At 55.9% G+C, this 23,074-nt stretch overlaps 1 protein-coding gene across 8 annotated transcripts in view; it reads left to right on the top strand.

Moving 5' to 3' along the window:
* The window catches only part of MGRN1 (mahogunin ring finger 1), a 36,874-nt gene extending 23,546 nt beyond the window's left edge, over positions 1–13,328 (top strand). Inside the window, exons 9-20 of one of the 8 annotated variants that reach the window (XR_006548284.2) lie at positions 597–665; positions 1,236–1,395; positions 3,100–3,209; positions 4,772–4,801; positions 5,280–5,345; positions 6,744–6,982; positions 7,474–7,573; positions 7,720–7,765; positions 8,993–9,091; positions 10,520–10,564; positions 11,174–11,293; positions 11,825–13,328. Coding sequence is in view for 7 of the 8 variants with exons in the window: in XM_025274712.3 (XP_025130497.2) it covers positions 597–665; positions 1,236–1,395; positions 3,100–3,209; positions 4,772–4,801; positions 5,280–5,345; positions 6,744–6,982; positions 7,474–7,573; positions 7,720–7,765; positions 8,993–9,091; positions 11,825–11,937 (1,032 nt within the window). In the remaining variant the exon portion in view is untranslated. The remainder of the gene's footprint in view (positions 1–596; positions 666–1,235; positions 1,396–3,099; positions 3,210–4,771; positions 4,802–5,279; positions 5,346–6,743; positions 6,983–7,473; positions 7,574–7,719; positions 7,766–8,992; positions 9,092–10,519; positions 10,565–11,173; positions 11,294–11,824) is intronic. The other 7 variants (XM_025274714.3, XM_025274712.3, XM_044935883.2 and 4 more) reach the window with 7 other exon arrangements.
* Positions 13,329–23,074: the final 9,746 nt, after the last annotated feature.

Here is a 23,074-nt window from a genome sequence, read left to right as displayed (position 1 = left end):
CGGGGCTGGCGGTGGTCAGTTTTTTAAGAGAGGGCTTGAGAGAACCCTGGGAGGGCCAACGCCTGGAGGTGGCTGGAGGGCAGGAGACCCCAGTGGTGGTCCAGGCACGGGTTTCAGGAGAGCTGACTGGCACACCATGGCTCTCAGGAGGGTCTTGGTTGTCCCTGTGGTGGGAAATGCAGCAACTCAGGGCACTTTGAAACGTAGTCAGCTCAAGGCCTGACTCTGGTCCGTCTTGGAGCAGGGAGGGTGACAGGAGGGTCTGGAGTCGTTTTCCTGTGGGGTTGGGCCTGATAAGGTGAGCAGAAGGTGTGGTCACCGGCCCCAGTAGAGCTTGGCTCCATGCCCTCCGGGCTGCTCAGGGCCTGGCGAGCCCAGTGTCCATGCTTCCGGTGGGCACCTCGCCCTGCCCGTCTCCAGCAGTATCTGCTCCCTGCTGGGGCGGGGGGGGGTGGGGGTGGGGGGTGAGCTGGACAGAGTAGACGCCCAGGCCTGCCCCCAGGACCCGAGCCCGGCCCCTGGGAGGGGGTGTCGGGCCGGGGGTTGCAGAGGAGCTCTTGTGGGGGCGAGTGCCCAGAGGCCGCTCTGCCCTGCAGGTGGACCGGGTTAGCTACTTGCTGCAGGAGATCTACGGCATCGAGAACAAGAACAACCAGGAGACCAAGGTGCGTGCTCGCGACCCCGCAGGCGGGCCAGGCCACGTGCCCTCCGTGCTCCGCTGGCTGCTAGGAGGTGGTGACCTGCCTGGGTCCCCCATCCTGGCCAGGGCCCTGACATGCCTTCCCCTGGAGGCCCCAGGACCCCAGGCTCCATCACTTTTCCTTCATTCTTGAGTTATCAGAGTCTGTGGGACGTTTTGTCCTTTTTCCAGCAAATGTGCTGCCTCCTTCCCATCACTGGGCTCCGGCTGTCAGGGCAGTCTGGGATGCCGGGCCTGCTCCTGCCCCCATGCCTTGCCCAAGTGGCCCTGGCCTTTCCCCCCCACGGCAGTGGCTCAGCTTGCAGTGCGACATCCGTGAGGGGAGCCTGGCGGCCCACAGAGCCCGGGTGTGGGGGCACAGACCCCCTTAATTGTGGGGAACAGGAAACTGAGTCCTCTCGATTTTGGGGGTGGATGGGGGGGCGCCCTGCTCCTCGGTGACCTTCCTCTGCCCCCAAGGGCTTCCCTTGGCCCCCATAGCCCCTGACCTCTGGCCTCAGGAGCCACTGACCCTGGGTGCCTCGTGTCCCCGCAGCCCTCAGACGAGGAGAACAGCGACAACAGCAACGAGTGCGTGGTGTGCCTGTCTGACCTGCGGGACACGCTGATCCTGCCCTGCCGCCACCTCTGCCTCTGCAACTCCTGTGCGGACACGCTGCGCTACCAGGCCAGCAACTGCCCCATCTGCCGGCTGCGTGAGTGGGGCGGGTGGTGGAGGGGGGCACAGGCAGGGCCCCCGTGGTCACGGCCGGCACCTCCAGGCAGGTCAGACCCGGTCCAGGAGGGACTGGCGGCCAGGGTGTGCAGGGAGCTGCCCAGACGCGATCAGCGACTCAGCTTCTGAAGGAGTGTGTGGGACAGACTCGGAGCAGTTCAGTTCAGTTCAGCCGCTTAGTCGTGTCCGACTCTTTGCGACCCCATGGACCGCAGCATGCCAGGCCTCCGTCACCAACTCCTGGAGCTTATTCAAACTTATGTCCATCGAGTTGGTGATGGCATCCAACCATCTCATCCTCTGTCCTTTTTTCTGCTGTCAATCTTTCCCAGCATCAGGGTCTTTTCAAATGCATCTGATAAGACATGACAATAAAGTGGAAAATGTGCTGAGTGTAAACGATCATGGAGTTTAGTTTGGTTTCCTGGAGCATCTGGAGGAAGTTGTCATATCAGGCTGAATTCTGAGTAAAACATCCATCCTCCAGCAGAGAAGGAACGTCCTCAGGGGGTGGGTCCTGCTGGTGTCTCTGTGGTCCTGGCCGGGTCCCAGTGGATGCTGGGTGTGGGCAGCGAGGGCGCCCTCATGTGGCCGCTGCGGGACATTCTCTCTGAATAAATAAAGGATGGCTTTTTTTTTTTTCCAGTCATAGGGGGCTGTCAGGTGCATTGTTGCTTTCAGAAGCAATGCATTGGTAGATTTGAAATTTGGGTCGTAAAAGCATGTTTTTATTGCTGTGTTTAGTTCTTTGGCCAGTGACTGTTCACTGTAAAGCTCTTTTGATGGATGGTTTACAGCTACGTTAAAATCATGCTTCAGAGCAGTTAATCAATATTCATGGCCTTGGGAAACCCTGGCAGAGAAAAAGAAAGTGTGATTTACAAATAGCAAAGCTCAGGGAGTTCCCTGGTAGCCTAGTGGTTAGAGCTGCAGGCTTTCACTGCTGTGACCCAGGTTTAATCCCTGGTGGGGACTGAGATCCTACAAGCTGGTCCCCTGAAGCCTAGTAAAAAACCCAAAAAGTCCAGGGGTTTTTTTGTTTTTTTGTGTTTTTTTTTTAATGCAAATTGGTCTTTGTAACTAAGTGCTTTTTGCCCTATGAATAGCATATTCAAAAACCTAACTTACATTCAGTATCAATAACATGTCATTTTACTTTGTTTCCCAATTGAATTTACTTTTGTTTTTAGTGAATTGCGTTCCAGCTTAAAGGCGTTCAGTTGTTTGTATATACAGTCAGGAGACCAAGGCAGGGCATTTTGAAGGCTTTTGTTGTGATTAAACCGTTTGTTTCGTTTTCAATAACAAGTATTATTTCATGACTACCGTACTTTTCACAAAACAAATTCTTCAGTCACCTGAAAACTAAAATAGAATGGTGGTCATCTGTTTCATCGGCTGTATTGGACTGACTGAAACTCCTCGTGTCTGAGAATCATGGTCCTTAGGAATTCATTCTTATATTCGATTCCAAGAAGGTGGCATGTTTCCCTGGAGCCTCTGGCTTTCTACGGGGAGGAATCTACTTATATTCTTTCCCTTCTTCTTTTTTTTTTTCTCCTTTAACCTTAACCCGGGCCTCTTCTGGGATCACTGCAGGGTGCGTGGTCCTCAGGGTCAGCGAAACTCGGCAGGGTCTCAGGGTGCCGCCCCCACCTGACCTGAACCCATCCCTTCCCCGCAGCGTTCCGGGCTCTTCTGCAGATCCGGGCGGTGCGCAAGAAGCCGGGGGCCCTGTCCCCCATTTCCTTCAGCCCCGTTTTGGCCCAGAGCATGGACCACGACGAGCATTCTGTGAGTGCATCTTCCTTTCTGTGTCGGAGCTGGAGAGGGTGGAGCTGGAGCGGGCAGGGTGGGGCCTGGGAGAAGCCCCGCCCACTGTAAGGCCCCGCCCTCACGTTCCGACAGCGAGGACAGTGGGGCTGGTGGGTCAGCAGGGGACTGCCCAGGCTCTGCCCTTAGGGCTGTGCCCTGCCAGCTTTCGGGGCCCCTGGCTCACCTGCCTGGTCCCAGGGGGCAGCTGTGAGGCTGAGTGGGGGGGTCGGCCCCGGCCCTGGCCCCGTGAGCGCCGGCTGCCCCGAGGACATTGCTTCTTCCAATAGCAAGGTTCTGAGATGCAGGTGATCTTTGGCTGAGTCTAAGTCGTGGTGTCGGTCACCTCTGCTCCGTCACACCAGACAGCCAGGGGCATTGTGTGCTCTTAGGAAGAGAATTCTCTCCAAAGGGTGGCAGTGGCGTGTCCTCGCCTGCTCCCTGCCCTCCCAGCCCCTGCCCAGGCACACAGGAGGGCACCTGCAGCCGTCCGCTGGACCTGCTCCCAAGGAACCGTGGGTCAGACCTTGCTGCAGCGGATGAGGGGAGTTAGATCAGGCTTCAGGGACCTCGAGAGACGGGGAGGGAGACAGACACAAACGCAGACATCGGCGGATGGGGATGAAGGTTGACAGGACGGTGCTGAGAGAAGGGCAGGAGGAGAAGCAGAAGGAATATGGAGAGACGGGGCAGGGGTTCGGGGGTCGCCGAGGTGGGCAGAAGGGCAGAAGATGGAGGATGGACGTGGGGCAGGCCCGGCTCTCGGATCCCCGCTGGCTTCGAGCGTTGTCGGCCTGTGAGCCTGTTTTCTTGGCTCTCGATTGAGTTGTTTGGATCCCGTGATTCTCAGAGGCCCTGCCAACGCTCTAAAAGGGAGACGAGCCAACACTGCCCGGCCTGGCATCCCCACAGACGGTGCCTGCCCTGGGCCAGCAGGTGTGATGAGTTCTGCCCCAGTGTTTGAGAACTGGGCCAGTGTTTAAGTCTGAGAATCCTCCCAGAGACTCAGCTTTCTGGCTTCTCTTTCAGTATCTGAAGGTGCTGTGTGCCCCTGGATGAAGGGCAAGGATGCCCCATGTGGGGGGTACCCATCTCCCCACTTCTCCTGAGCCAGCCACACTGTTTATCCTGCGAGGCCTGTGGGCACCAGGGCTTCTAGCTCTGAAACCAGGCCCTCGGTCGTTTACCGGTGGACTTTCTTTCAGAGCAGTGAGCACTTTCTCCAGCACTGCCCATGTTTCTGGTGGAGAGAACTGTGCTGGGGTTCCCACCCCGAGGCAGGAGTCTGGCTGCTCCACGGAGGGTGGGCTCGGGCAGTGGGTTCTTACTGCCACCGCTCCCAGTTTCTGCCCTGGTGTCCGAGGGTCAGGTGGGACCCTCCCGTGTTTGTCCCTCTCGTCTGGAGGGCTGAGGCGCCTCCCACAGTGCAGGGCAGCCCGGGGCACGGATGGTTAACGTCGCACACTCCCGAGGGCCAGTGCCACCCTCTCTGGAGGTTATGATCCCAAGTAAGTGGCCCTCGTTCTCCACCACATTCCCTGCAGGAGCACTTTCCACGAAGCACCAGAGCCCACGTGAGCCATTTTCTGCGGTGAATCTTAAGATCAGCACCAAATGGGAGCGATCAGGGGTTTTAACTCCATCTTTAGGAGTCAGGCTTGGCAATGAGTCGACCAGGCTGTGTTGGGGCCTCCAGGTCCCTTCTCTGTGCCCATCTGGGCCCCTTCGTGGGGCGTGCTTGGCCACTGTTATGCCCGCCCCAGCCAGGACCTGCTGCTCAGCTAGGGGTGGGGGGTAGCCCAGACCAGGAGTGGCCGCTGGGGACAGGGACTGGCTCCTCCAGTGCCAATAGGACGCAGAGGCCCAGCCTACCCAGGCCCCGAGGTAGAACCTGTGCTCGGCCAGCTCCCCGTGGCTCAGAGGCTGGTAGAGTTTGCAAAGCGCTGGCTCCCGGCCTGCCCGGAGGCCAGAAGGCCAGGGAGACCCCGTCCAGCCCGCTCGGCGCCGCACGGGGGGTGGCAGCGGTAAAACCTATGATTTTTATCTTGACAGTGTCCCTTTAAAAAATCAAAGTCGCACCCCGCCTCACTGGCCAGCAAGAAACCTAAAGGGGAAACAGTAAGTGTGTCTGGCCCCGTGGCTTCGTCTCTGCCCCGTGCCCCGATGACTGCAGTGACGGGAGCGGGCATGCACTTTCACCCAGGCCAGTGTGTCCAGTTCCTTTAACCTGTCAGACCCACTCTCCCCAGTCCCGGCGTGCCCGCCCAGGAAGGGAGTTTTGTGGAACAAGCAGAACACAAGGTCTGTCGGCACGAAGCCCCGGCACCCCTCTCGCCAGCTCTGCTTCCTCCCGAGTGTTCTGTTTCCCTTTTTTTTCTTGCTGGCAGTGGAATGACGTCGGAGGTGGAACTAAGGCTGCCGCTCTTGTTGCAAACGTCCCTCACGCTTGCTCGCCCTGCACCCCTGCCCTGCGGGCCGACACTCATATTTCTCTCGTTTTCCCTGCATCTCGGGGTGGGGGCAGGCAGGGGCCAGCTAGTGAGTAGCTGCCGGGCCGGGCCTCTGCCTGGACCCCCCTTGGTAAAAGGCAGAGAGTCGGGGTCCCCAAGGGTCAGCTTAGACACAGAGATTGCCTTTTCTTCCCCCTGTTCCAAGGGGCGAGGGAGATCAGAGTAATAACATGAACCTGCAGGCAGCCTGGGAGCAGATGCAGGCGCCGTGGTCCCAGGTGGCCCAGAGGTACCGGCTGAGGACAGGAAGCCCCAGCCGGCCCCTCTGCCCGCCCGGCCCCCAGGGTCACCCTGTCACCTCCTGCAGGCCAGCGGGGCAGGCAGGGCTTCCGAGGAGAGCGCGCTGCCCTTCACCTCGCTCACAAGCTGATGGCAGGTGGCCGTCCCACCCGCGGCCCTGGCGACCCAACTAACACCCTTGGTGCCTGGCCTCCCGCTCCCTTCGCCTTTAGCCCTGAACTTAGCCCGTTGGGTGGATCCTCCCTGCGTGGGCAGTACCAGTCTTGGGCCCATTAGACTCCCGGGAGCCCGTGTCGGCCCAGCAGTGCTTGCGCAGCCCCAGAGGGTCTCCAGGCCCGACCCCTGTGTCGGGCGGGTCCTCTTGGCCTGGACCGCGTGCTCCCAGCGGCTTCTCCCATGGCTTTGCTGCCCTCCTGCTCCGGCCCTTCCTCTTACTAACTGCGCCCCCCCACTCTCTGTGCCCACCGGGCAGGAGCAGAAAGCCAGGCAGCGGCTGGCTGAGGCCGGGGCGGGCGGCCTTCTGGACGCCTTCTCTGCCTCCATCCTGGGCGCCACACGGACGGACACTTGGATGTCCAGGGCCGTGGCTGATGGCCGAGGCCTCCCTGGGCAGGGGTGCCCCCCGAGGGCGGGGGATGAGACCCTGGAAGGTGGAGTGGACAGGGGACGTCAGAAAGCAGGCTCTGGGGAGCAGACCGTCTCGGGGGCGCCGTGGGCAGTGGGCGGGCGCCTAGCCGGCTGGCCCCTCACCCCCCTCCGTCCGCAGAGCGCCGACAGCATCCCGCCCGGCTACGAGCCCGTCTCCTTGCTTGAGGCACTCAACGGCCTTCGGGCGGTGCCCCCTGCCATCCCCCCAGCCGTCCCCACGGCTCCCCTCTATGAGGAGATCACCTACTCGGGCGTCTCAGATGGCCTGTCGCAGGCCAGCTGTCCACTTGCCGGGATCGATCGGATGGTGGAAAGTAGCCTGCAGAAGGGCAAGCCCCGGAACAAGTCCCCCGACAGGTGAGCCCGGCACCGGCAGCCCCCTGCGGCAGCGTGCAGCCCTGCCAGCTGCACCTCCCCCACCCCGTCCGCCCCCCACGAGCTGGGGGCCACGTGCCTGGGGTCTGGCCACAGGCCAGTCATGAGTCCTCCGGGCCGCCGTTGGAGGTGCTGGTGACCAGCCCTGCTGGGCTGTTTTTCTCAGACGCTCACGGGGTTTCTAGAACAGTATAAAGGAGGCACAGGTTCTGTAGAACTCCCACGGCCTCGCCGCCTTCTGCGTGTTAGAGTGGCTCCAAAGATGGGGAGGCCCCGGGCTTGTCCTTTCGCCACCTGCGCTCCCCCCGGGCTTTGCCATTGCGGCTCCCTTCCCTTCTGTGAGGGCCCTGGGGGCCTCCTGCCACACACTCCTTGGCCTGGTGCACCTGTGCTGGCCCCTCCCCGGGTTTTGGGGCCCCTGGGGCTGGCTTGGTTGAGCTCACCCGCCTGTCCTCTGCCTGCTCTGTCCCCAGCACCCTCCGGTCCCCGTCGTCCCCCATCCACGAGGAGGATGACTCAGAGGCTCTGCCCGCGCTGGGTGGGGCGGGGCTGGCGCTGAGCAGCTCCCCCGAGGTGAGGCCCCCTCCCTGTCCGTCTGTCCCCGCCTCCTGCCTTTTGGCCTCCCAGCCCCCACTGCTGGTGGGTGAAGGCCGTGGGGGCCCCCGTGTCCAGGGCCCGGATGTCAGCACCAGGGTCCAAGCACGTCTCTTGTGTCTTAGAGCTTCATGACGGAGACAGTGGATGAGACTTCGTCGCTGAAGCAAGGTGAGTGCTCCCCGGCCTGAGCCCTGCCATGCTCCGCCCCTGCTCCTCTGAGGGTTCTCTGAGCCGTGCTGGCCGACCACACGCCACGGTTCCTGCACGTCTCCTGGAGGACAGCCCTTGGCCACCCGGTTTCCCTCCTTGCCTGTCCTTTAGTGGCAACAGCCGTTTGTTCTCTTCCCCCCTGGACGGTTCTGCTCCGGTTGGTGCCCCATGCTCTTGGCCTGGGGCTCTGCCTGTCCCACCACGGCGGGGTCCCACCGGGGCCTCTGGGACTCGGGCCTGGTGTGGCCAATGGCCGGAGGGCGTGCACAGCTCAGCCAGCCCCTCCCCTGTGTGTCCCCCGTCCAGGGGTCCTGGCACCCTTCCTGAGCAGAGGGTTTCGTTAGCACTCGGTGGCCCCTGGGGTCCAGTCCTGGCTACCGCTGCCAGGCACTGGCTCTGGGTGGGGCGGGGACCCCCCAAGCCACGGCGGGGCCTCAAGGGAGGTGATGCGACGTGGAGACGCCATCCCTCTGCCGTCCCGGTGGTGCCTCCCCGCATTAGACAGGGAGACAGAGGCTCACCAGGCTTGGTGTTGGGGGAGGCCCAGGTGTGGTCAAGATCCCCCGAGCACCCTGCCGTCTCTGGCGTCATGAGCCCTCCCAGCTGCATGGCCCCTGGCCCCAAGAGTCACGGGGTGACCACGGCCTGCAGGCCCGTTGGGGTGTCCCCCTGGGAGTCCAGTGCTGTTGCTTCCTGCTCACCGTGCAGGCAGGCCCCTCTGCCCCTCAGGCCTCAGCTTCACCCTCTGGTGGCGGCAGCTCCTTCCTGCCTGCACACTGCGCCAGGACCGGGGGCCTCCAGGGCCCTGTCGCGGGATGTAGGCTCCTCTGAGGGCCCCAGAAGTGCAGGGCAGGTCCCAGCTGAGGTCTGACATGTAAAGAGGAGGATCCACCCCCCATGTGAACGCCCTGCTGTGGGCCTGGAGCTGTGTGCCCACCTGCCCGTTCTGGAAGACAGCTGATGTTCTTTTCAATACGGGCATGGGATGTCTTTCTAATAAAAACAAAACAGAGCCCCATGCTGGGAGGGGTGTGGGGAGCAGGAGAAAAGGAAAAAGGAAGAAAATATAATAGACCGTCTGCCTCAGTCCCAGGAGAACGGGGGAGTCAGGGTAGGGCCTGGGCTCGGGGGGACGGCTGGACCACCTCCTGCCTGCAGGCCCCCCACCTGCCCCATCCCCCGCAGGGAGCCGCGTGCCATCCATCGAGAATGTCCTGCAGGACGGCAGCCCCGAGCCCTGCGGCCGCAGCCAGCCTAGTGCACCTGCCGACGTCTACCTGCCAGGTAAGGACGGCACACCTGAGGTTCTGGAGTCGAGACGAGCAGCCTCATTGCCCTCAGAGCCTGGTTCCCTCCTGGTGGCGGGGAAGACCTTCCTCTCTGCCCCCGCCTGCCCCGGGAGCCACACCACCTTGAACTATGGCCGGGCACTGGGGGGCTGAGACGGGCTTCAGTGTGGAAGGGTCTCTTGTCCCTGGGCTTCTGGTTGAGCAGCAGAGCCTGTGCAAACAGGGGGCTTGGAGGTCGGGGTCTGGCGTGAGGAAGCAGGGCAGCAGGTGGCTCACTGGCAGACACAGGCCCCCCCAGAGGAACCCACCGGCAAAGCTCTGTTAGAGCGACTCGGGACTCCAGAGAACCTGGTGTTTCCTGAGGATGAAAACCTGGTCAGGTGGGGTGGGGTGGAGGGGTCAGGAGAGGCTCCACTTCCCGGAGCCTTGAGCGAATCCTGATGCTGCCGACGGCCTCTCGCCCTGGCCCCTGGGTGCCACTGGGGGGCACCCCGAGCACACTCAGCCAGTACAGGGCCGCCCCCCCCACTTCTCACCCCTCGAGCGGCCCACAGAGCGTCCAGGCATCTGCAGGGCTGGACCAGCCCATCAGTGGGCCCAGGACCTCTGGCGGTCGGGACCCCCAGCGTGTCTCAGACCTCCTATGGATCTTGGCCAGCTGCGGGGTGGGGAGAGTGGCAGAGGCCACTGGTTGGCCCTGGTGTGCGTTTGGACAGTGGGGTGGGCTTGGTTCTAGATGCCAGAGTGGAGTGGGGGCCACGCTGGGCTGTCCTGCACCCGCTTCCCCCCAGCTTGGCTGCCTGCTCCTGGGGGCGGGCCGGGGCCCTCAGGGACCCACTGCCTCTGTGACCCCCCACCCCCATGCCGCCACCTCTGTCCCCTAGGCTTCCTCCTTCAGCAGAGACCCTGAGCATCTCCCGCGGCACTGTGTGGCTTTAAGAACGCAGGCCCCCACACGTTGGGTGTGCCTTCTTTTCAGCAACTGCACGGTGTCCTCTGGGTGGAGGGAGCGTGATTTAATGGATCTTAGTGTAACCTGCCAGATGGGATAAAGGGGGGGCGGGCAAATCCGTAAAACGGAGAGACCCATGATGCCCAGTGCCCCAGCAGCCCCGCGGGCTGGAGGCCCTTGCTGGGCCCCGCCGCGCCCAGCCCCTCGTCCCTGCCGGCTGCCCGTGTCCTTCCCCGGCCTGGCGTCCTCTGCCTTAGCACCAGGCCCGGGCACGCTCTCGGGAAAGGCACTCGGCACCCCTCTTGTGCGTCAGCCTGTCTGTGTGTGTGTGGCGTTTGTTCCTATCACACCCTGCCCCCGCGCCTGCACCTCAGTCCACCGCCGGCGCTTCTGCCGGCGCCTCTGCCTGGAGCGTGCGGCCCCTCTGAGTGCCCTGCTAACTGAGCTTCCATCTCTCTCCTCCTCTGGCAGCCCTGGGGCCCGGCTCCTGCTCCGCTGGTTTAGAGGAGTAAGCCGGTACGTGACGCCTCCGCACACGGGGCGGGGGGCTGCTTCCCCATATAGGGAAGTCTTCTCTGGAGCCCTGGATTCTGAATCCAGAGGCTTCTGAAGGCCACAGCAGGGGTGCTCCAGAGAGGTGGTCCTTGCGGGAGGGGTCCAACCAGCCTTTGGAACCGGAGGACTTTCCCTCTGGACTGGGCAGCCCAGTCAGGCTCTTGTAGCCTCAAGGGTCCCAGGATCAGTGACTCAGCGCCAGCCAGGACCCCACTGTTGCTGACAGCTAGCCTGTCCCCCACCTCTGGAACCTCCTGGAACACCAGCATGCTGTGGGGTCAGTCTGTGAGTGGTCCCCGGACAGCCAAACGGACATCTTACTGAAAGCCATTCCGAGAGCACCCCCAAAGAGGGGGACGCACTGGGGGAACCCCTGCCCCTCCTCCAGGCAACCTCAGCCTGCTGGGAAGTCTGGAGAGAAGGAACCTGGCGCCTTCGATACCCCAGGGTTTCTAGATGAATGTGGTGGGGTCCCGCCCCCAGCTGTCGGCCTTGGAGGACTTGGCCCCCCTCCCGGTCAGCCGTGCTGCCCGACCACGGGGTCTGCCACCGACGATGTTCCTCCCACAGACCTCTCCTATCTTCCTTGGTCGCTTTTTGTGACAACGCTTAGCTTCAACTGAAATAGGACCTGGCACTTTTATGACGTTGGCCCCAGCCTCACCCTTGGAAGATAGTGTTGCCACTTGGGTAAAACTTCCAGAAGTGGGAAATGGCTCAGACCTGGCTGCAGAGAACCGTGTTTGTCTTGTGGGCTGCATGGCAGAGCTGGCTTCCCGTGTGCAGCCTCAGCTCCTAAGAAGACAGTCCCCTCGCTGGGTCCCCCAGGGTCTGTCGCTGGCCCCAGGGGCACCTGGGTTTGCCCCTGAAGCTGCCTGGGGCCTACGTGGTGTGGCGCCCCAGGGCACCGGTGCCCCGGGGTGGCCTGAGCACAGGGGTAGTTCACAGCACCCTGGGGGTGCCTCCCGGGGTGCCCCGGGCCCCGCTGCGTGTGCCCCTCTGCCGGGGGTGCCGAGTTCCAGCTGAACCCAGTGGTGACGGGACAGTGGCCCGGCAGAAGCAGAAAGCTCAGCGCGGGCGTGGGCAGGGGCCAGTGGCGGGCACCCCTCGGCTGGCCGGGGTCGCCATGCCCGCCGTGTGCCCTGCTGCGGACATGCTAGGCGGCTGTGGGAGCCCAGAGCCCGCAGGCCGCCCGCTGACCCTCGCTCTCTGGCCCCACAGGATGGTCCACCTCCATGGAGACTCCCCGCAGCCTCCACATCGCTGGGCACCCCCGGCCCCCACTTGGCGGCCCCAGCCCCGACCCCAGGGCCGCTGAGCTGACCCCGCTCTGAGAGCCTGGCCCAGCTGGCAGCACGGAGCCCCCACCTCCGCCGAGATCCCAGCACGACCCTGGACCCTCCAGTCTGCACAGCGGTGTGGTCTCCGGCTCCAAGGGGCCATGTGACCCTCCATCCGAGAGGACAGCTGGCCGTCGCCTCCGCCCACCCCTTTTTCTGTGGTCGACGTGTTTGCTGATGGTACACGATGAAGGACGGCGGCTTTCTGCCCGGGGCGCCGAGCTCTGGGGTGCCCCCCGCACACCCCGGGAGGCTGGTCGCCCACGAGAATCCTGGATGGGCCTCCACAGCCCCCAAGCTCGTGGGGCCCGTTGGCACCAGTGAACGCAGCAGAGCGGAGAATTCAGCTGTGAACCAAGTGCAGCCTCGACAGTAAACGACGCAGGACTCTGGGAGGGCAGGAGGCGGGGTCCGAGTCTCAGCCAATGAAGGAAACAGTGCCTGTGCCCCACTGTGCGTGTGGCCGCCCCCTCCCCACTGGCCCCGTGGGGCACCTCCCTCAGCTCGGCCGGCCGGGCAGCCGTTCTTCCCGTGGGCCCGGCCGCTGGCAGTGGTTCTGTCCGGGCCCTTCTCTGAGTCTGGCACCTTCTCAGAGGCAGCCTCGCCCACCTTACCGGACCCTCCAGGCGGGGGTTCCGCTTGCCAGTGGCACTCCTGTCCCCCTGGGGGTGTGACGGGCCTCTGGGCTCCTCTGCCCTCTCTTTGCCATGTAGACGTGACTCACCATCCCTCCTTGATTCCTTCGGTTTGGGGCTCCTGGGGTGGGACCTGCCTGGGGGTTGTGGGTCCCATTTGAGGTGACCTCGTCTTTTAAAGATACATTTTCTGGGCAGCAGAAAGGCCGAGGGGGCGCTTGGCCTTGGTGCCCCGGACCGGCTGCCCGTGCAGGGCCTTGAGCCTGGCGGGTGGGTCTCAGCACCCAGGAGCCGGCCCTTGGCCAGCGAGAGAGGGCCCGGCTCCCTGCAGAGCTGCCCCAGGGAGCACGGTCCCGGGGCGGCTGGCAGCCCTGCCCCAGGGCACTCAGGGTGGACGCCATTTCTCTCCGGTCAAGCCTGTGAGCAGAGGCCACAGCCAGGGCAGCCTGCCCCAGCCCCTTGGCTCCCTGCGTGCCCTCCCCTCTCAGCCACCATGTGCTTCTGGGTGCACACGTGGCAATGCACACACGCACACCTGCACACACAGGCGGGGAGGCCGTGTCCCACTGCTCACTCTGCGCGGTCAGCACCCCAACCTCTCACCACCTGTGTTGGTGTCAGTGATTCTGCAGGACAGGGTGCAGACTGGCCTGTCTTGGACTCACATGTGCTGTCATTTGACTTACTCTGATTGGCTAGTTTTTGTTCGTTTTTACTGTATATTTATAGTAATAAAACCACGCAGCAGTATCCTGCCCACTCCCTCCGTGCCCAGCTCCGCCGGGCTCGGGTTCCCTCCTGGGAGGCCAGGTGGTGTGGGAGTCCGCTCATGGCTGCAGCCCCGGTTCCCTCGAGTCTAAGATGCCAGCGACTTCCAGCTTCCAGGAGGCCGTGAGGACGGCTGTTGTTCCTCTTCCAGCCGTCACCATGCTGACTGTGGGCCTGGAGCAAAGAGGGGAGGGACCCTTGGACCTCGGCCCTGCCTCCTGAGCGGCTGGTGGAGCCCCGGGCCCCCAGGTGTGCCAGTGACATCAGTGTACCCGTCGCCGGTTCGTCCCGCTACCGTGAACAAAGTGCCTGCTGTGCCAGCAGAGGGCGAAACGGGCAAGGCCCCCCAGGAGCCTGCCTTCTGTCAGCAAGACGTCACGCAAGTCATCCAAGCCTTTCCCAGGTCTGGGGACCGTTAGGAAGCGAGTCGGCAGGTCATGAGACGGAGCGGGTCTAACCCGTGGCTGGGGAGGGCTTCACCGAGGAGACATTCCAGCTGAGCCCTGAAGGCTGCCACCCGGCGGATGGCCCAGCAGGGACACAGGCCTGGAGAGTGGGCCTGGCGTGTCTGCTTTGAGTGACCAAAGCATCAGAGTTGGGGGTGTGGGGTGCAGTTTCAGTCTGGGAGCAATCAGAGGCTTCTCGGCAAGGGAGCAGGTTTCTCCAGCCATCCTGTGGGGAGCAAATTAAGAGGGGCAGGTTTGGCTACCAGGATGCTTGCATCCAGCCGGAACCCCCTGCCTGGCCTCGGCTCCCCTGACTACCAAGCCTCCCAGTAGGGGAAGGCTGGGCCGTGGCATACCCACCACCAGAACCACCTGTCAGGTGGGCCCTGGCTCCTCTGCACACGGTTCCGAGTGGCTCCCCTGGGCCCTCTGAGTCCGGCAGCCTGTCCCTGCTCCAGGCAAGGCTGCCACCCTCGGCTGTGCCTGGTCGGGTGTGATCCCCGTGTGGGAGGATGCTCGCTGTAACACGGGCTCCTGCATGGGCTGCACTGATGCCCCTGCACACTGACCCCAGACGAGCCCGCCTCCTTTGTTAACGTGTGTGTGGCCTGGAGGCAGCGTCCTCTCTGAATTGGCCCCTCCCCTTGATGAGCTCTCCCTTCGAACCCAGTAAGCTGCCCCATCCAGGCCCTGACCCCGGCAGAGGGCCTCGGTGGGGGAGAGCCTCTCTGTTGCTGTTCAGTCGCTAAGTCACGTCTGCTCTGTGCGACCCCATGGACTGCCGCGCGCCAGGCCTCCCTGTCCCTCGCTGTCTGCCGAAGCCTCTCTGTTGGGTCCCCACCCCCGATATCTCCCTATGGAAGCCCACTGTGGACTCAATGCAAGTGAGTTTCTGGTGGATCCTGCCAACCCTCACCTGCCCTCTGGCCCTCTCCTGCTCAGCCCTGCCCAGGGCAGCCTTCGCTGTGCCCGGGGCTTGCCCTCACCGCACAGCTCTCCCGAGCCTGTGCCACAGCGCGCCTGTTGTGAGTGCAGGCTGGGGTGCAAATCGGTGTCCACCATGGGAGAAAAATGAAGCTGGGCCAACTGGTGGAGTGCGTGGCCCCACAAGCTCCAGGGGAGCCCCATTGATGCTGCTGAGCCCTGGCGACCTCCTCTTCCAGTACTAACACCAGGTAAGCAACTCGGGCCCGCTCCGCAGGTTTTCTGTTGTGGACACTGGGTGGGAGGCGGTGGGAGTCTAGGGTGGGACCCTGGCTCTCACTGACTGCCGGGTGCCCTCAGACAAACCCCCTTCATTGGAGCCCCAGGTCCCCCCTTGGATGGGGGAGACCCTGTTTCCTCGAACAGTGCTTGGCATTGTGGTTTCTGACTTGGAAGGCACTTGGTGTGCTGGGCTTGTTGCAGGAAAAGGGGGACCCCTTCCAGGGCCCACAAGTGGGTTCTTGTGTGACACTCGGAAATGAATTGTCTGAGGAGACACTCCTGCTGACAAAGCAAGAGACTACTGGGAAGGGGCGCCTGGGTGGAGAGCAGGAGGGTAAGGGAAGCCAGGAGAACTGCTCTGCCATGTGGCTCGCAGTCTCGGGTTTTATGGTGATGGGATTAGTTTCTGGGTTGTCTTTGGCCAATTGTTCTGACTCAGGGTCCTTCCTGGTGGCGCACATGTTGTTCAGACAGGACGGATGCCTAAATTACTATCAGTTCAGTTCAGTCGCTTAGTCGTGTCCGACTCTTTGCGACCCCATGAATTGCAGCACGCCAGGCCTCCCTGTCCATCACCAACTCCCGGAGTTCACTCAGACTCAAATCCATTGAGTCAGTGATGCCATCCAGCCATCTCATCCTCTGGCATCCCCTTCTCCTGCCCTCAATCCCTCCCAGCATCAGAGTCTTTTCCAATGAGTCAGCTCTTCACATGAGGTGGCCAAAGTACTGGAGTTTCAGCTTTAGCATCATTCCCTCCAAAGAAATCCCAGGGCTGATCTCCTTCAGAATGGACTGGTTGGATCTCCTTGCAGTCCAAGGGACTCTCAAGAGTCTTCTCCAACACCACAGTTCAAAAGCATCAATTCTTCGGCGCTCAGCCTTCTTCACAGTCCAACTCTCACATCCATGCATGACCACTGGAAAAACCATAGCCTTGAGTAGACGGACCTTTGTTAGCAAAGTAATGTCTCTGCTTTTGAATATGCTATCTAGGTTGGTCATAACTTTCCTTCCAAGGAGTAAGCGTCTTTTAATTTCATGGCTGCAGTCACTATCTGCAGTGATTCTGGAGCCCCCAAAAATAAAGTCTGACACTGTTTCCAGTTTCCCCATCTATTTCTCTTGAAGTGATGGGACCGGATGCCATGATCTCTGTTTTCTGAATGTTGAGCTTTAAGCCAACTTTTTCACTCTCCACTTTCACTTTCATCAAGAGGCTTTTTAGTTCCTCTTCACTTTCTGCCATAAGAAGGGTGACAATATACAGCCTTGACGAACTCCTTTTCCTATTTGGAACCAGTCTGTTGTTCCATGTCCAGTTCTAACTGTTGCTTCCTGACCTGTATACAAATTTCTCAAGAGGCAGATCAGGTGGTCTGGTATTCCCATCTCCTTCAGAATTTTCCAGTTTATTGTGATCCACACAGTCAAAGGCTTTGGCATAGTCAATAAAGCAGAAATAGATGTTTTTCTGGAACTCTCTTGCTTTTTCCATGATCCACTGGATGTTGGCAATTTGATCTCTGGTTCCTCTGCCTTTTCTAAAACCAGCTTCAACATCAGGAAGTTCACAGTTCACATATTGCTGAAGCCTGGCTTGGAGAATTTTGAGCATTACTTTACTAGTGTGTGAGATGAGTGCAATTGTGCGGTAGTTTGAGCATTCTTTGGCATTGCCTTTCTTTGGGATTGGAATGAAAACTGACCTTTTCCAGTCCTGTGGCCACTGCAGAGTTTTCCAAATGTGCTGGCATATTGAGTGCAGCACTTTCACAGCATCATCTTTCAGGCTTTGAAATAGCTCAACTGGAATTCCATCATCTCCACTAGCTTTGTTCGTAGTGATGCTTTCTAAGGCCCACTTGACTTCACATTCCAGGATGTCTGGCTCTAGGTGAGTGATCACACCATTGTGATTATCTGGGTCGTGAAGATCTTTTTTGTACAGTTCTTCTGTGTATTCTTGCCACCTGTTCTTAATATCTTCTGCTTCTGTTAGGTCCATACCACTTCTGTCCTTTATTGAGCCCATCTTTGCATGAAATGTTCCCTTGGTATCTCTAATTTTCTTGAAGAGATCTCTAGTCTTTCCCATTCTGTTGTTTTCCTCTATTTCTTTGTATTGATCACTGAGGAAGGCTTTCCTATCTCTTCTTGCCATTCTTTGGAACTCTGCATTCAGATGCTTATATTTTTCCTTTTCTCCTTTGCTTTTCGCTTCTCTTCTTTTCACAGCTATTTGTAAGGCCTCCCCAGCCATTTTGCTTTTCTGCATTTATTTTCCATGGGGATGGTCTTGATCCCTGTCTCCTGTACAATGTCACGAACCTCATTCCATAGCTCATCAGGCACTCTATCTATCAGATCTAGTCCCTTAAATCTATTTCTCACTTCCACTGTATAATCATAAGGGATGTGATTTAGGTCATACCTGAATGGTCTAGTGGTTTTCCCTACTCTCTTCAATTTAAATCTAAATTTGGTAATAAGGATTTCATGATCTGATCCACAGTCAGCTCCCAGTCTTGTTTTTGTTGACTGTATAGAGCTTCTCCATCTTTGGCTGGAAAGAACATAATCAATCTGATTTTGGTGTTGACCATCTGGTGATGTCCATGTGTAGAGTCTTCTCTTGTGTTGTTGAAAGAGGGTGTTTGCTATGACCAGTGCATTTTCTTGGCAAAACTCTCTTAGCCTTTGCCCTGCTTCATTCCGTATTCCAAGGCCAAATTTGCCTGTTACTCCAGATGTTTCTTGACTTCCTACTTTTGCATTCCAGTCCCCTATAATGAAAAGGACATCTTTCTTGGGTGTTAATTCTAAAAGGTCTTGTAGCCTGGTGTTATCTATATAAATCCATCCCATAATTGCAGGAGATTTTTTTTCCTTCACTGAAACTTTGCTTGTTGCTTTAATTGAACAATAAACTCAACATTTATGTAAAACAACAGAATGGGAAAGACTAGAGATCTCTTCAAGAAAATTAGAGATACTAAGGGAACATTTCATGCAAAGATGGGCTCAATAAAGGACAGAAATGGCATGGACCTAACAGAAGCAGAAGATATTAAGAACAGGTGGCAAGAATATGTAGAAGAACTGTACAAAAAAGATCTTCACGACCCAGATAATCACAATGGTGTGATCACTCACCTAGAGCCAGACATCCTGGAATGTGAAGTCAAGTGGGCCTTAGAAAGCATCACTACGAACAAAGCTAGTGGAGGTGATGGAATTCCAGTTGAGCTATTTCAAAGCCTGAAAGATGATGCTGTGAAAGTGCTGCACTCAATATGCCAGCACATTTGGAAAACTCAGCAGTGGCCACAGGACTGGAAAAGGGCAGTTTTCATTCCAATCCCAAAGAGAGGCAATGCCAAAGAATGCTCAAACTACCGCACAATTGCACTCATCTCACATGCTAGTAAAGTAGTGCTCAAAATACTCCAAGCCAGGCTTCAGCAGTATGTGAACCGTGAACTTCCTGATGTTCAAGCTGGTTTTAGAAAAGGCAGAGGAATCAGAGATCAAATTGCCAACATCCAGTGGATCATGGAAAAAGCAAGCGAGTTCCAGAAAAACATCTATTTCTGCTTTATTGACTATGCCAAAGCCTTTGACTGTGTGGATCACAATAAACTGTGGAAAATTCTGAAGGAGATGGGAATACCAGACCACCTGATCTGCCTCTTGAGAAATTTGTATACAGGTCAGGAAGCAACAGTTAGAACTGGACATGGAACAACAGACTGGTTCCAAATAGGAAAAGGAGTACATCAAGGCTGTATATTGTCACCCTGCTTATTTAAATTATATGCAGAGTACATCATGAGAAATGCTGGACTGGAAGAAGCACAAGCTGGAATCAAGATTGCTGGGAGAAATAGCAATAACGTCAGATATGCAGATGACACCACCCTTATGGCAGAAAGTGAAGAGGAACTAAAAAGCCTCTTGATGAAAGTAGAGAGTGAAAAAGTTGGCTTAAAGCTCAACATTCAGCAAACAAAGATCATGGCATCCAGTCCCATCACTTCATGGCAAATAGATGGGGAAACTGGAAACAGTGGCAGACTTTATTTTTTGGGGCTCCAGAATCACTGCAGATGGTGACTGCAGCCATGAAATTAAAAGACGCTTACTCCTTGGAAGGAAAGTTATGACCAACCTAGATAGCATATTCAAAAGCGGAGACATGACTTTGCCAACAAAGGTTCGTCTAGTCAGGGCTATGGTTTTTCCAGTGGTCATGCATGGATGTGAGAGTTGGACTGTGAAGAAGGCTGAGCGCCGAAGAACTGATGCTTTTGAACTGTGGTGTTGGAGAAGACTCTTGAGAGTCCCTTGGACTGCAAGGAGATCCAACCAGTCCATTCTGAAGGAGATCAGCCCTGGGATTTCTTTGGAGGGAATGATGCTAAAGCTGAAACTCCAGTACTTTGGCCACTTCATGCGAAGAGTTGACTCATTGGAAAAGACTCTGATGCTGGGAGGGATTGGGGGCAGGAGGAGAAGGCGATGCCAGAGGATGAGATGGCTGGATGGCATCGCTGACTCGATGGACATGAGTCTGAGTGAACTCCGGGAGTTGGTGATGGACAGGGAGGCCTGGCGTGCTGCGATTCATGGGGTCGCAAAGAGTCGGACATGACCGAGCGACTGAACTGAACTGAACATAAACTCATGGCCAGGGTCACAGCAGGCATCATTAATTGGCCAGGTGAGGGGATCCTATCTAGTGATTATCAAGTGACCTGGATCTGACTATAATAATTTTTCTTTTCTTTTAAAGTCAACCAGTCTTTTCTCAGGGTCAACCAGTTAGCGCCTTGGAGTAGAGAAATTCACCAGGGTAACCCAGAACTAGACACAGGTAATTGGCCACAAACCCAACAACCGGATTGTTTCTAAAACTAGCATGGGATCAGGCCTATGATAGAAAAGCATTTGATTTATATGCAAAGGTCTAAGAAGTCAAGAAAACATTTTAAATGATCATACTAGTCAGGTCCAGCATCTTGGGCAAGCTGTCTTATCTCTGATGTCATCTTCTTGTCCTGGGTATTGCAGTTTCTCCTCTGTTTGAGCATCGTTTTAAGGTGACATCAGGTCAGCTGTCCTCTCTATAGACCAGTCCACTGTAGGCGCCTTTGAAAGTGGGAATTAGTTAGTCTGAGTCAATTTCCCTTCAATTTCACTGTGCATGAGCTAGTTAAGAGTACCTGATAAAAAGGTCCTTCCATCCAGGTTGGAGACAGTTCCTTAAACTATGTCCTTCTTCAGTCCTGGTTGCAGCTCATGAGACATCTGATCTTTATCCAAAGACAGATGACTGAGGTAAGTTTCAGAAACAGACTTAGGGTGTTCTTTAGGAATTCAATTAAATTTTACATTAATATCACATAACAGCAAAGAACTATCCAGGAAATGAGTCTTACTAGATACAGACCTCCATTAACAAACTGAGATTTAACATTTATCAAAACATCTTTTTCTCCCTAAAGTTACCCTCATTTTTATCAAATATAACCAAATTAAGGCTAGTTTGTTTGCAAAATAGTTATGCTCTCAAAAATTTGGCCTAACCTGGTTTACATAACCAATTGATCGTAGACTTTTTACTTTGCTGTTAAAGTCTCAGACTGAACTTTTAAAATAAAACCTTTCAGGACTGGGAAAGTCATGCCAAAAGCTTATTATAGATTTCACCTAACAAAGCTAGGTGAATTCTTCCGTTTTCAAGGTCTTAAAAATTCCTTGAGATTTCTGTACCTGTTAGTGAGATAACTTCCGTAACTCATCTGATAAAGTTACTAGAAAGCAAGTGTCCAATCTCTGGAGGAGTCGGATAGAAATATAATTGTTATTTGTTTGTAACATCTGACTTGACCAAATTCTTGTCATAATTAGTTTGAGGGGAAGGTTTTCCCTACTCCCCCAAAACACAGATTCAAACCTGTGATTTTTTCAGATAGAAACCATAAAAGTTAAATGCATATTTGCTGGTTCATTCAGTCCTTTTGTTAACTTTTGTGAAGTCATCAGGCTTCTCATTAGAATTCTAGGACATATCAGAATGTTAGGAACTCCATATAATGTCTAGGATATCTATATTAGTAATATTTACCATACATTATAACCTGCGAGGATTTATCACTCATTTGATAATATTTCCCATGTAATTTAACCAACCAAATAAACACAATTAGTTTAATACCTCTATATGGGATGTTTCAGGGGTGTTCTAAAGCACCATAAAATTAACTAGAGATCAAAAGAACTTCAACAGAATTTGATTTAGGAAGTTTTGTCAAAAAAATCAATCAAAAGGGTTTAGAACATTTGGTCAGATTCAGTCAGTGCTGATGGGTGTATCATTTAGTTTGCTGATATGTCACAATAGGTGTATATACCAAGGCTCAAGGGCTAGTGAAAGTTGACTCCGTCATACTGGACCTAGTTGGCTCTAACCATTTTTCCTATGGCTGTGTCATTCCTAACAAAATCCATTTATCCAACTAATTGTGATCCAATTTTAGAAAATCCTGATCATGCTTAACTCTTTTCAGTATTTTCATACCTTCTACTGAAAACACATCTTAGTTTCCCTAAAGTATTTTCCACAATCAGGTACATTTCTTGTTGACAAATTGTATCAGAATAGTCTTCTTTGACCTCTAAACCTATAGGAAGCTCCAGTACTTTGGCCACCTGATGCGAAGAACTGACTCACTGGAAGAGACCCTGATGCCAGGAAAGATTGAAGGCAGGAGGAGAAGGGGACAACAGAGGATGAGGCGATTGAATGGCATCACCGACTCAATGGACATGAGTTTGAGCAAGCTCCAGGAGTTGGTGATGGACAGGGAAGCCTGGCGTGCTGTAGTCCATGGGGCTGCAAAGATTCGGACATGACTGAGCAACTAAACCGACTGAAACCTAGGTACAACAGAAGTATTATACACATTGATGGATGTCTGTGTTACCAGGTATTAATTTAATACTGAATATTTCCCACTTCACGTGAACCTGGAATTCATTTAGTTTAATTTAGAATTATCTGATATGTAAGCTGCTTACTTTTATTTAAGTCAATTAAATAGAGGTCATTTACAAATTAATTTCAAAAATGTTATCCAGAAACAAAGACATACCAAGACATACACATATTCAGACAGATACAAGGCAAGATCTAGGTTCATTTTCTAAACTTAGTCATGAATTAGACATTAAGATATAAAATTCACTAGTTATAAATAACAGTTGGAATATATAAATTTTTGAAAGACTTCTTCCCATTTTCCCTCAGTCTCAGGAGTTAGAGATGATCTAGATAAGTGTTCCTGAGAACCCTGGTCTCAAGGCACAGGGAAAGAAAATCAAGTTCTAACAAAATGGCAGCAGGTCTAAACCAAATGGTAACCACACAAAGCAAAATGGGCATCATAAATCAGAACACAGAACATAAAACACACACGTAGACCTGGAAGTTCTCATAAGACACTCCCTTAAGTACAAGATTACAGTTTCTAAGAAAACCTCCTATAGAGACACAGAACTTCAGATCCAAGTACTAACAGAGTAAATGAAAATATCTCAGGTCTTCAAAGATTTCAAAGGGAGGAAAGGAAGCCAGGTTGAAAGAAGAGGGGGGAGGAGGTGGGAGAGAAGGGCCAAAGGACGTCTCTTGCCACCTGCAGATACCCAGGCCTTACGGGATTTTACCCTGGGCTTCCAGAGAGGGGGGGACTGGAGCTTGGCCTTAACACAAACCAGACCAGAATCAGAATTCGAGTTCTCTGCCAAGAGGAGGTGATCAGTCTCAAATCCTCAGCTCAGGTTGCGGCCCTTCGACCAGATTCCTGCTTCCAGGACCAGGAGCCTAGAAAAAAAAGAGGAGGGTAGGAAGGGTTAAGGAGAGGAAAGAGAGAGCAAAGGGGAGAAAGGTCAGTAAAGTCTCTTGTTCCCTAACCCGTCAGGGCACTCTGGCCAGTTGTCCGTGTCAAGGGCAGAGCAGGGACAAAAAGGTCCCAGTTGTGGCCGCTGGGTCTGGTCCATCGGCAGGCAAGCTGG

The sequence above is a fragment of the Bubalus bubalis genome, chromosome 24 (assembly GCF_019923935.1).
Source record: "Bubalus bubalis isolate 160015118507 breed Murrah chromosome 24, NDDB_SH_1, whole genome shotgun sequence".
NCBI classification, from domain to species: domain Eukaryota; kingdom Metazoa; phylum Chordata; class Mammalia; order Artiodactyla; family Bovidae; genus Bubalus; species Bubalus bubalis.
The sequence above is the reverse complement of the archived record's forward strand: the minus strand, read 5'-3'. Positions and strand labels throughout refer to the sequence as shown.